Source organism: Cupressus sempervirens, chromosome 1 (genome assembly GCF_028749045.1).
Source record: "Cupressus sempervirens isolate cs-2001-9-10 chromosome 1, ASM2874904v1, whole genome shotgun sequence".
Lineage (NCBI taxonomy): Eukaryota > Viridiplantae > Streptophyta > Pinopsida > Cupressales > Cupressaceae > Cupressus > Cupressus sempervirens.
The window spans coordinates 193,851,773-193,865,847 of record NC_143118.1 but is presented as its reverse complement, the minus strand read 5'-3'; the positions used below and the strand labels follow the sequence as shown (position 1 = coordinate 193,865,847).

At 34.5% G+C, this 14,075-nt stretch overlaps 1 protein-coding gene across 2 annotated transcripts; it reads right to left on the bottom strand.

Annotated features, from left to right (window-relative positions):
* Positions 1–11,213: 11,213 nt before the first annotated feature.
* LOC149576771 (E3 ubiquitin-protein ligase PUB23-like) lies at positions 11,214–13,875 on the bottom strand. 2 transcript variants are annotated; one of them, XM_089819801.1, is made up of 2 exons: positions 12,539–13,875; positions 11,214–11,526 (listed from the first exon to the last, which is right to left on the bottom strand). In XM_089819801.1, the coding sequence occupies exons 1-2, from the start codon at positions 13,691–13,693 to the stop codon at positions 11,335–11,337; spliced, it is 1,347 nt and encodes a 448-aa protein (XP_089675927.1). In that variant the 5' UTR covers positions 13,694–13,875; the 3' UTR covers positions 11,214–11,334. The 2 variants fall into 2 exon arrangements, with proteins under 2 accessions (XP_089675927.1, XP_089675935.1); XM_089819809.1 differs by lacking the exon at positions 11,214–11,526 and having other exon boundaries at positions 12,069–13,872.
* Between the last annotated feature and the right edge of the window lie 200 nt (positions 13,876–14,075).

Below are 14,075 nucleotides of genomic sequence, written 5' to 3'. Positions count from 1 at the left end.
AGGTTAAAATACACACTGTTAAATGTGTCATGGTTAAGGGATTTCAATCACCCTATTATAAGTGAGCCTTGTTAGAGGACTTTAGGCCATTCACTTGGAATGCCACCCAGTTAAAGGATTTACAAATGACTATTAGGTCAACCATACTCCAAAGGATTTACCCTAGACTGAAACAATTGTTAGAGAGTAATCGTAGAGCTTTGATCTAATACAACTTACAACTTATCTTGCAGATTACAGATCTCTATTTATTCCTCAATTTTGCTTGGCCTTCGTACTTTGTAGCTCTGATAGCTTGTTCACCCTTCAAGCATTCATCTCCTTAAGCCTTCTTTCTTAACATGCCACTGTAGACTCTTCTCTTAGGTCACTTGATGAAGAAAAACCCTTAACTCCTTCTCTACCTTAGGTTTTTGCACATGAAAACTTTGTTTCATGACTAAACATTCCTATAAATAGGAAATTAGCATATTTTCCCACTCATTTTCCATCATCCAAATTAGAGTTCAGATGGATTAGGTAGGATATAATGTATCTACCCCATATCTCATATCTCTTGTAGAAACTTCTCCTAAAATCCATTTGAATTCACCTAAAATTGTTTTATCTCAAATTCTATGCCACTAGCTCATCAACCTTATCTTCCTCTAGATTCACAAAATTCAAGAAAATAAACCTGTTACCTTAGATTTAGTGAATCTTTGATCTTTAAAATAACGCAGCAACTTAGCATTATCAACCTTTTAATGCTCGACACATATTGCATTGCTCAACATCTACTATGAAATCACTCGGCATCAACTAAAGTTTTCTAATGCTCAACATCAACTAAACTTTACTCGGTATCAACTATCTTGCTTGGCATCCACTAGAATTTTACTTTTACTCAGCTCCAACTAACTTTTTGGTTGGCTTACACTAACTTTGCTTGGCACCTACTATCCACTCGGTCAAGCTTGGCAGACACACTTGATGTAACTTGTTCTTCTAAACTTTCTTAGTGTAGATAACATTTGTAACCTTAAGTAGATTATCAATACATCATGTCATCATTGTCTTAATTGATTGTTGCACTTTATCACATAATAATAACTCAACCTTTCCTCTAGGTGCTTTTGTTATGTCTTATTGATCAAATCCTCTTCATCAATCAACTAAGTGATAGTACTTGAATCTTATAAGTAGTTGTCTTACTATAAAATAGTAGGTTTGACATCAATGACAAAACAATTATTGAAACACATAGTCTTCTTCAACAATCTCCCTCTTTCAATGATCTCTTTCAATCAGATCTCAACAATCTTTACATAATAGAAGGCTGACCTTAAAATAGTCTACATACATCCCAAGATAATATCTTTACATTAATTTTATGATCCAAATTAAATACTTAAGTTGGCTCACACTAGGAACCAATCACATACAAACTTGATACAAGAAGGAATTGGGCATCAGTAAATTTTAGGTTCAATTGGCACATGAAGGAACACTCAGCCAACTTTGAATAACTCGATATGTACATAAATCTTGGTCAACACTAGCTAGCTTGGCACATATAGCAACTTGGCAATGATTTCAACTCGATAATCATGGGAACTCGACATTAATAGGCAAAATGAAAAAAGATAAGGAGGATTACAAGGAAACCCATGATGCTCATGCATCAAACAATAAGGATAGAAAGAATTGATTCTCCCGAATCATTCAGATGTTAGAACCGAGTTGAATCCAACTCAGATTGAGAAATCTATGTAGCATCTTTAACTAGTATAGTCTTACACTCCACCAAATATTCATAGTATTTATTTCCTCTTGTGCTTTTACCAACTCTCTGGTCCAATATCTTTTAAACACCTTCAATCTACTTCTTGGTATAACCATCTAGTACAATGACTTTATTATCTAACTCATAGTACTTATGCAAATCAGCAACATTGAATATGGGATATACATCCACATCATCAGGTAACTCAACTTCATAAGCATTACCTCTGTACAACTTCCTCAAGATCTTACAAGGTCCAAACTTCTTCATCCTCAACTTACTATATGTTCCAACAAGAAATCTACCTTTCATCAAATAAACCATCACCTCATGACCAAATTCAAAAAAATGATGTCTCCTAGACCTATCTCTGTTCCCCATGTACTTATAATTACTTTGTTCCAACTTCAACTTCACTAACTTCAGCTTCACTTCCTCATGTGAAGACTTCATGAAACCAAAAAATCCTTCTTCATTAGCACTTTTGTTCTCTTTACCAGCAACATCTCTCAAATTCGATATACCTTAATGTTGCATTCTAGTAACAATCTCAAAATGTGGCTTCCCTATACTCCTATTCATAGAATTATTATATGAAAACTCAACTTGTGCTAATACCATATCCCAATTACTTGGCTTATCTCCAACTAAATATCTCAAAAAATTACCCAAGATTCTATTCACAACCTCTGTCTATGGATGGAATGCAGAACTAAAATTTAACTCACTATCCATCTTCTTCCACAAAGTCCTAAAAAAATAACCAACAAACTTTTTGTCTCTGTTAGAAATAATAATTCTTGGTACTCCAAGTAACCTAATAATCTCTTTGAAGAAAACCTCAACAACATGCACATCACCTGATGTCTTCTTACATGGTATGAGATGTGTCATCTTAGAAAATCTATCCACAACAAAAAATATGGAAGCATACCCTCTTGCTATCTTAGGTAATCCAAGAACAAAATCCATATTGATATCACTCTAAGGTTTATGATGAATAGAAATTGGTATATACAATCCATTATTCTAACTTACTCCTTTTGCAACTTGACAAATTCCACAACTCCTTACAAACCTTTGAACATCCATATACATTTGTGGCCAATATAATATTTTTTCTTAAGAAAAGTCATTGTCTTATCAATACCAAAATATCTAGCCAATCCACCACAATATTTTTTCTTAATCAAATTAACTCTCATAGAACTTATTGGTATACATAACTAAATTCCTTTGAACAACATACCTTATTGAATAAAATACTCACCAAACTTACTCAGTTGACTTGATAGTTTTTGTGCTCTACACTCTCTCCATCCCTTAGAAAAATCAAGGTTAGTTTAATAAAACTTCCTCATCTCATCAAACCTAGGAACTTCAAGCTTCATCTCAGTCAAAAAAGAATGTCTTATGATCAAAAGATATTCAAAATTTTGATATCACATTTGATATCATGAGTATTGGTCTTCCAAAATATCAAAATATGATATTCACCAATTACTCAAATAGGGTTTTGATATCACATCTAATATCAAGAGTAGTGGTCTCTCAAAATATCGACATCCGATATTCACCAAGTACTCAAATAAGGTGTGATATCACATCCAATATCATGAGTATTAGTCTCCCATAATATCATACAATATTCACCAATTACTCAAAATAAGGTTTTTTATCACATCTGATATCAAGAGTATTGGCCTCCTAGAATATTATTGATATTCACCAAATACTCTAAGTAATGGTCTCCCAGAATGTTTAGATGCAAGACATTCACCATATACTCAATTGGTTTAATCTTGTGATATAATTTATTGTAAGATCGTCACCTTAAAACAACTTCTCCAAATACAAGTAATGACCATGTGGAAGTTGTGACTTCCTCCTAATGTGCACGGTGGGTAGGCCTATTAAAATCACATGGTGACGATGTATGAATCACAATCCCCTTGACTGACTACGACAATTGATTGATCACTAAAGAATACATTTCAACATGGTTTACTACCTCTTAATCAATAAGACCAAGTTCATTGAATGTTGACTAAATAACATCCTTAGTCTTCTCCCTCTCTTTCAAGGTTGTCCCTAATAACATGTCAAGCTCCCTCTGAATCTCAATCTACCTCTTCCTACAATAACATTCTTAGAGGAAAAGATCAAGGCACGTGGCTCTTATAGTATATACAAAATAAAAATAAGATAGAGACTTAATTAATAAATTAAAATAATCAAGGATAATAAATAATTCTATATAATAATATAATATCAGTCCAATGTAATATAGATAAATATCTAATTTAAAGATATACTTTAATCTATATTTACTTATATTCGTAAGACATTATATCACTATCTTTTTGCACATCAACTAATCCTCTTACATTTAATAATGTCAAATTATTAAATTAAAGGATATTTTTATATTTTTAAATAATATAACATAATACATCTTACTTCTCATACTCTCATAATGAATCTCTCTATATTTGTCAATTTATTAAATATCATTTTTAAATGAATGTGTGTGTGTGTGTGTGTGTGTGTGTGTGTGTGTGTGTGTGTGTGTGTGTGTGTGTGTGTGTGTGTGTGTGTGTCTATACAAACACACACACACACACACACACACACACACAAATATATATCTATATATATTTCTATACATCAATTCATCATTTCTATTTAACAATGTCAAATTGTTTAATTTCATTACTCTTTTATTCTTTGTTCCACATCAGCTCCATCCAAATATGTTTCCTTGTGCTTTTCTCACTATTTCTACTCAATTCATCCTTTAATAGAGCACCCTGCCATGCCCTATGACCATTTAAGGTTATCATGCGAAGGAGACATCAAGATTCTCTCTAATTATAGATCTGGAAAACTTGACATTTTCTCGAGCATGACAGAGACATTAAGTTGAGTGGGTCAATTGTTACTAGAGATTGTCAACATTTGATCTTCCAAAACAAAAATGAAAACTCACTTGATATCTTGGGCATAGTAGACCCAAATTTAAGATCTACTACCATCAAAGGTGACTTGTGATCTGACAATTGGAGGTCACATCTGAACGAAAGTTTTGGAGATGCCCAACAAGCATCCTTCCACACATTAGAAATCTTAAGTTGACCTAAATTAGTGCATTCTTGAGATCAAACTTGGGATCTATCTTCCAATATGCCTAGATTTTGCCTTCACCTTGATACCATTTTTATTTATCCTTTGTTTGTTGATTGCTACATCTTCTATGCGATACCTTATTTCCAATGAGAAGACTTAGATTTGGTCTTCACCTTGATACCTTTTCAATTTAAATCCTTTGTTTGTTGATTGCTACATCTTCTATGCGGTGCCTTTATTCACTGGTTGAGGAAGACTTTGTATTTTCTTCATTATATTTGCAGTTGGCTCTGATACTATGTTTATTTTCTAGGTAATAGCAATGTCATATTTTTTGCTATGTGTGTTCCAAAGGCATCTCTCCTCATATGAATATGTGTAAGCCATGAATAGGCATGCCCCTTTAAGGGACATGCCTATTTTTTAATTGATAATTAATATTATAACCATAGTTAAAATATTTATAATAAATATAACTATAGTTATATATATTAATATTACATGACTATACCTCAATTTATTATGTCATCCATCCTTGGCATAGAAATCATGTATTTCATTGTGATCTTGTTAATAGCTCTAGAATCAATACACATTCTCCATTCACCATTCTTCATAGATGTCAATATAGCAGGTACAACACCTAGGCTCAAGCTTTCTTTGATTAAACCTTTTTACAACAACTCTTGCACTTGTCTATTAAGTTCTTCATTCTCTATAGGTGCCAATCTATATGGTGCTTTATTCAAAAAACTAGCTCTAGGAATTAGATCCATACAATGACTTACAATTCTTATTGGTAGTAAACCATCAAGAATATCTTCAACAATAATCCCCTTGTACTCTTTCATCAACCTTTCCATTTCTATTGTCACTCAACCTCCACTATTTTCTATTACTCGGCCTGTACCTATCACTCATCCATTGCTAGACTCTATTGCTTAGCTATTATGATCACAACTTGGCCCTCTAGGGATTATAGAAAAATATACTTGGTTCTTTTTCATTTCCTTCTCAAATTATTTTCCATTAAACATGCAAACTCTAACAATAGTGCAATTCACTTCATTAGAAGCTTCAATAAAAGGCAACAATATTTTCTTTTCTCCATTCACCCAAAGTGTATTTTGATTTAATTGACCATTATGCACAACATTTATATATCTTACTAGGTCAAGGCCTACCCAACAAAATATGGAAATAATCCATAGGCATAATATAACACAGAACTTCATCAAAATAGTTTACAAGCTTAAATTTCACAAAGCATAACTCACTTACCAATAATTTCACTTAACAATAATTTATACTCATCCTTGACCCAATAAACATGATATGGTTTAAAGTGTCTCAACCTCTACAACTATAACTTCGTAATCAACTCCTCAGATGCCAAATTCATTGAACTTCCATTGTCAATGATCACTTTACACCATTTTCCTACCATCTTATATCTAGTCTTGAAAAGACTTCTACTTAGGACAAGTTCCTCATCAACTATTTCATTACACAAAATTCTCCTTACCATTAGGTTTTCTCTAACCTAAGGTCCACAATGTGAACCCTCAAGATCTCCTTGAATCAAAACATTTCTATTAACTTTTTCTTTATCACCAGAGTGCCTACACTCAAAGGATCTATGACCTTCTTTTCCACATCTAAAATAATTACCACGAAAAAACTCCTCTAGAATAAGAATTACATCTTCCTTGGTAAGAACTACCACCTTTCCACTCATTCTTGCTTTTATCATCACTTGTCCACTCATATATACCCTTATCCTGTGTTGAATTGTCAGATCTTCCACCTTCCCCATAAGATCTACCTATGCCTCTCTAAAATCTCTCACCTCTACCTCTTAGTCTTTGTTCATGCTTCTTTCTCAAGATGTCTTCACCTTTTAAGAAATATTGGCATGATTCTTCCACACTTTCTAATTTCACAAAACTTATTTCATGTTGAATTCTAAATCTGAATCCATTAAGGTACCTTTGTACAACTTTCTCATTATCCACATGTCTAGATCTGATGTCCAATCTATAAAATTTCTCAATGTACTCCTTCACAGTAATGTTCTTTTGTCTCAAATTTATCATTTTCCTCAACAAGCTAATTTGGTAATCAACAAGAATGAACTTCTTCTTTGCTTTGTTCACAATTTTCAGCCAAGTCTTTGTCCATTAGTTTGCAAATGCTCCCACCATAGTGAGGCATGACCTTTCAACCTAATGATTGCAATTTTCACCTTCCTATTATTAGGTGTGACCTCAAACTCAAAGAACTTCTCCATATCAGAGATCCAATCCAACACAATAGTGGTGTCCAATGTTCTATCATAAGGAACAACTTCTATAGTAAGATTTGAATGTGCCCTAGACAACACTCCTAACAATCTTTCCTCATCTTGGTCTTCCTTAGGTCTGGATTAGGGTTCGGTGTCATTGCTTTATGATTAGTCACATGATCTAGATGCACTCCTCTCCTTTGGGATGTCTCCATGGCATCTAATATAGATGTAGTTTGTCTCAACATGTCCATAATAGCAATATTAACATTTCCTCTACCTTGAACCATCTTTACAAATAGTTTCTTACAAGTTATAGGTCAAATTTGTAGATCTTCCACCCTACAAACAAATAAAACTTAGGGTTCTACATGATACAATCTCCTCGAGGATGAACCTCAAGCTCTAATACCACCTACTGCAAGGAGGATGTGAATAGCTAGGGCTAGAGGCTCACCTAATTATCTAATCACCTTGTTGAATAGTCACAACAAAATCTAACAACATTGAGAACAACAGCATAGTGAGAAGAAACAAAAAACACTTTATTGATTCATCTAATTATTATCGTGAATGCCCATCTATAAGGCTTTCTAGGTTACAGCTAGCAAGATTTACAAATCCTAGACTTGGGTTTTTACAAGTCCTTAATTCAGACTTCCAGCTCTTTTCCTTCGCAGTCCCATCTACACTCTATCTAAGTGATTCCTAACCTAAGTGAACACATTTTTTTTACTTGCCAAAACATCTTACAAGAGATTTAGATCTTTACATAATAGAAGGTCACCCTTAAAATGGTATGCACACATCGCGAGACAAGATCCTACATTAAATTCATGATCCAAATTAAATACATAAGTTGGCTCACACTAGGAATCAATCACATAAAAACTCAATTCAAGAAGGAATCAAGCATTAGAAAATATAGAATTCACTCAAAACATGGAGGAACACTCAACCAACACTAGATAGCTTGACATGTACAAAAATTCTCAACCAACACTGGTCAACCCAATCCATATAGGAACTTGGCAATGATTGCAACTTGAAAAGTAGTGAAACTCAACATTAACCAATAGAATAAAAAATGGTGAGAAAGATTACAAGAAAACCCAAGATGTTGCTACATCAATCCTAGTTTGGGTTATGTCAGATATCTCTGAGGATTTTATTGAGGACTTGGGTGAGAGCGGGGAAATGGGTGCTAACCCTATTCATATCAACTCAAGTTCTATTGAAAAATGGAAATAAATATCCTTGACTTAGCTAAAAGAGGGTGGTTTGGTTCCATTCATGCAATGGATAGAGGGTTATGACGAAGTGGTATCCATGCAACTTTTTAACTCCTGGAATAATAGACATATGATTTTGAATGGGATCTCATTTGAGATCAATGAAGAGGTCATCGCCAAGGTGGGTGGTTTATCCTTGGAGGGTCATAAATGGAAGAAGAAAACTTGTGTTGCAAATAAAGCTAGCCTTAACCAATATCATGGTGGTTTTGTCAAAATGGAGCTATCAGACCCCTAGAAAAAGGTATGTTATACTATCATGAGATATCTCACCTTAGAGGGTAGATTTCATATTTTCTACTACTACCATTTCCCTATTTTAAACTATTTTTGTAATCATGACGTCATATCCTTCCTATTTTTCTCATGTATTCCATGGAGGATAACATTCTTAAAGTTAGGAAGAAGATTAAAAAAGGTTGACCCTATAATATCTTGCACCAAGCCTTTATGTTTAAGCTTTATGATTTCCATAGGAACCTCTATCCTATCCAACCTATCAATGTGTAGATAGTCCTTCCCAACCTAGCCCTTTCAACATCCACCCCTCGAATCTCTACAAAGATAACATCCACAAGGGAAACCAAACCTCTGAAACCCACCTCTCACCATATTTTGAAGAAAATCAAAATGGAGAAAAACATCCAAAGAAACTCTCACCTCCCCCCTATGGCTAACTAAAAAAGGTGAACAGACTCATAGAAAGGACCCCCTATGGCCCCTTCATATGAATCAGAACAATCTTGAAAGGTTGAGGGTCATTAATAGGGATCTTTAAAAAATGGAAGAAAGGTAGGAGATCTTGGAGCAGAGATTCATTGAGGTTACCAGTTTTGTAGTTAGGGCGATGCATTCGGTTGCTTCTACCCTCCACCTTCTGCATCTAGAGAAGGAAGAACTCACCTTGGCAATGAGAGTGGATACCACATGCTCTCTCTACAAGTTTCTAGTGGATGACTGGCTCCAAGTGCTACTAGATAAACCAGAGAGAAAGGAGAAGAATAAGGAGAATCAATTCTCCTTATGTTTTAAGTTTTAGTTTTTGTTATGATAATTGCTTTAACACTCAACCTTATTGGGCATTATTCATAGTATTTCTTTGGACTCTCAAATATTATGGTTATTATAAATATTTTTATACATAATGTATGTAGTTTTTTTTCTAGATCCGAGGATACTTTAATGCAATAATTTTTGGAATAAAAAAGGGGGGTAGGCTAAGTTTAGTCTCTTCTAACTTGGAGATATTCTACAACATTTTGTTCTTCCAAGTCCAGCCCCATTTTCAGGCTACTTTTAATTATTAAAAAATTTAATAGAAAATAAAAAGAACTATAACATAAAACCTAAACAACACACCAAAACACATTCAACAAATAAAATGAGACTTTTTTACATAAACTAAAATATGTACATTTACTTTTGTGGATTTCTTTCCCCCTATTTTCATTCTTTAATTGGTCTTTTCACTTGATATTGTGGCCTAGAATGCATCTTCTATTCTTAGCCTTGTACAAAATCTTTTCGCTCTTCTTTCATGACTTGATCATGCATGCATGTGATCCACTTAGTTCTTACTTCATACAAAAAACATGTAATACTACTATAACTAAATATTTTATTTAACATAGTTCTATTAAAATGATTATATAAATTTCACTTCCTAAATATAAAAAATTACATTCAAAATATCTCACATAATTATTTTTTAAATTGAAGTTTTTGTGCAAGCTTTATCTTGAAATCCAATAAATTGACATAAGTACTAAACAATATAGTTCTATGTATACTATTTTTGATATGTTTGGGGAAAAACTTTGAGGTTGCTAAGGATGTTATTAAATATAGTGGATGAAAGTTTAAATGGTGCATACACATTTGTGTAGACACTTAATATTTTTTCTCCAATTTATAATACACATATTAAATTCATTAATGTAAAAAATAAGCAATATGATCCATATTAATATCACATATAGAGTATGAAAAGTACAAAGTGTGTTTATGTCATTGCATAAAATCTGCTCATAATTAGTTTTTTTAAATAATTGATAGCACTGTGTACGGTAAAATATCGTGACAAGGATAATGATTGTGACAATGTCTCAGTTTAATCAAACATGTGCATGAACATGATAGAGATTGGAAAGTGTATCCATTAGTACCTCAAGAAAAATTATGTCTATATATCATAGACATATTATTACATGATCCTCACACTATGCCAATGATATATAAGTGGTTTCTATATATAGAAGACATATTACTACTTGCTTCTCACAACTTACCAAAGATGTATTAGCCTCGACTTTGGCTCTCCCATCACTTCTAACTAGAATGATTTGTCTCCTATACCTTAAGAGGTAATTTTATTGTTTACTTGTTCATAAGCTTCAATTCATTGGATTTATATATTATGTATAGTTACATTTAAAAGAATTCTTCAATTGATCATCTTCATATTTATGCTCAGGTTGATACCGTTACAAAATAGTTGAACATAGCATCATTCTCTTTTGAAGAGAATAATTATGTTTTATATGTAAGTTTGAATTATGCTTCTCATCATCTTTGTGAATTATATGTTAAAGAACTCTTTTACCAAAACCATCTCTTCCTTGGCCCAAAATGCTCACCAAAGAAGAAGATAAGCAATCTCAATGAAGCATCCTGCTAGATGATGCAAAAAATGAGTAGGAGAGTTGAGAAGAAATTAAGGCTCAACGATATGGATTGCAAATGAGAATGGTGCAAATGCTCCTAGATGGAAATTGTCTTTTCAAAATCCTAGTAGATCAACTTGAAGGTGACCAAGATCAACACGTAAAATATTGTTGTTTGGTAATGGAGTACATTATGGAGCATCATTAAGACTTTGAGCCTTTCTTTTTTTTCTTCAGAAAAATGAAATAAATTTTGAAGACTACTATGAAAAAATGGCAAAAGGTGGAACTTGGGCAGCCCATTATAAGATTTATGCAACCTCCATGGTGACTTAGACTAACATTCTTGTGCACCACTTGAAGGGTCAAGTATCCCGGATCTACAATTTTGATAGCCTGAAAATCACTACAATAATTTGTGCTTCATTAATAACAATGTCAATATACCTGTTGCACCCATTCTATTGGAGGATGATAATAAAAGCACAAACCGTTATGACCAAGAGCATATAAAGTTTACTATGGATGAAAAAGGGTGAAAAGATGCTACCCAAACTTGCAAAGAAGATAAATTCTTGAAAAGAGAAGAAGAACCTCGATGAACGAAAAGTCTAATAGGGTGTATTCCATGGGTGTCAACGAAAAGAAAAGAATAAACATAAAAATTACTTATCAATGGCTTACTGCGTACACAAAAATGTTGTAAGCAGGCTTCCATATCAGCGCTACAGTGGCATTATTTGATATATAGAAAACTATCAAAATAACCCTTGCACCCTTCAAAAGTGCAAGTGCTAGTATGTAGAAAGGTTGATACTTCAAGCTCCTTGTCCATTTCTCAGTTGCTTTTCCATCAAGCAAAAGATCAATCGCTTATAATAAATTTTGTAAGGATAATCTAAATATATAATTAAATTGAATGATTGTTCAGAAGAAGATACACAACAAACAATTTTATTTTCAAATACTAAAAAGAAATCAATATCCTTCAACAAAGGAAGAAGGAAAAAACAAATTAAAAAAACACATCATTTCTTTGAATGATTATTTACAGTTTATAAAATTGTATGTCAAGAACCACTAGTTGTGCTTTCCCTAACTCCTTCCTATGCATTATTTAGTACCATTGCACTGACACCGATTTACCACAATAATTGTCCCACAGGGTTGTCAAAAAATTGGTATAGCGATAACTGATTTATCACAGAAATTGTCAATAAAAAAGTTCAATACTTTTTATGGGAAACCAAATTCGAAAAAAGTAGACGAAACCCTAACTGTTATTTCCCTATTAGGGTTCAACATGACACGATTTCTCTAACATGAGCGGTCACATAGAAACATATTTCTTCAAATGAAAGGGAAAGCAAGGAGAGTTGCACCAGCTCACTGCATGCAATTTGAGTACCTCTTTTGCCTTGTGCTTGCTCTTCACTCCTCCCTCCATCTGCAACACAATGCAAAGCTTCGAAACCCCTCCAAACTGGATCATGTCCCTCAGAAGAGAAGCGCTCGGTGCAAAACTACACAGCGACCAGAGGATTCGAACGGCCTTAAACCTCCCATTCTCAGAAACCCTAAACATCTTCTTTGAAACAGCAGCGACACCCATCGCATGATCTCCCATGGCAGCCCTTCCTTCAGCACAATCAACCAACTTATCCAAAACATCCAGAACCTTCTCAGCCTTTGGCCCCTCTGCCTCTGGCAGAAGCTCTATCAATACATACACCAAACCAGCCTCTACAGCCTTCAGCTTGTTCCTCCTTGAGTACCTACACATACCCTTCAATACATCCAAGGCAGAAAGAGTCAACTGGTGAGAAAACTCATCATCATCTCTCAACATCTCCACCAACCCATCCAAGACACAAACATTCTGCCTCACAATCATTTCCCAATCAACCCTCTCCCCTGCAACGTTCTTCAGTAGCATGGCAGCATGCAATCTTGCATGGCTGCTCCCACGTTGTAGAATCAAGCCTAGGCATCTCATTACCCTTGGCTCACATACCAACCTTGCAGAATCTTGTGAGAGAGGGATCAGATGGAGGATCCCCAATGTTTCCTCACATATCTTAGAATTCTCATGAATCTCATCTGGGCATGACCACTTTGCAAGAAGAGATGTGAGAATGGGCACTGGCTCAGCAGCCTCAATGCATCTCAGATTACTCTGGCTCTCCCTAATGAGCAAATTGAGCTTCTTGAGCCCTTGAATGGCCTTGAGAGGATTCGACCCGGCGATCTGTTGTAACAGATCCGAGAGTTGAAGAGGATGAAGGGGGGGCCTTGGAGTAGGAATCCGGTCGACCCCATTGGAGCTGTTGGCGACACACCAGCCCTGAATAAGGCGGCGCAGTGTGTGATTGGGCGTCACGTCGAAGTTGTGGATAAGTTGCATGGTAGCAGGGCACGTGTTCTTCTTGCAGGTGTAGAACCAGTGCTCAATGCTCTCCCTGTCGTATGTCATCCCTGTTGATATCGTTACAGGGTCTCTCATCAGCTCCATTGATATCGGGCACCTAAAATAGGAAGGCACTTCCACCACATTCGGATCCATTGTTTCCAATCCTCCTCCACACAACAATTCAAAATCTTATCTTTATTTCTATTTCTGGACAGTATTTCAATGCTTTTTAAACCTTTGGCGTTCTATTCAGCAAACGAACAATTTTTGGACAATATTTAAATGCTTTTTTGGCGTTTGAACAATTTTTTCCAGTACCCAAAACGATAATGGGGAACTTATATCATCACATACTATGAATCTGATTTGATCTGTGTGCAATGTCAGCGGATTCTGAGCTTCTCTGATGTATCGCACGTTAAGTTTGACCTTGTATTGTTGTTGTTGTTATTTTGTTTTGTTGTTGTTTACTATGTTATCAACCAAAATAGAAAAAGTCTAAAAGTAAAAGTCGGGTAACGTTTTAAAACTATAT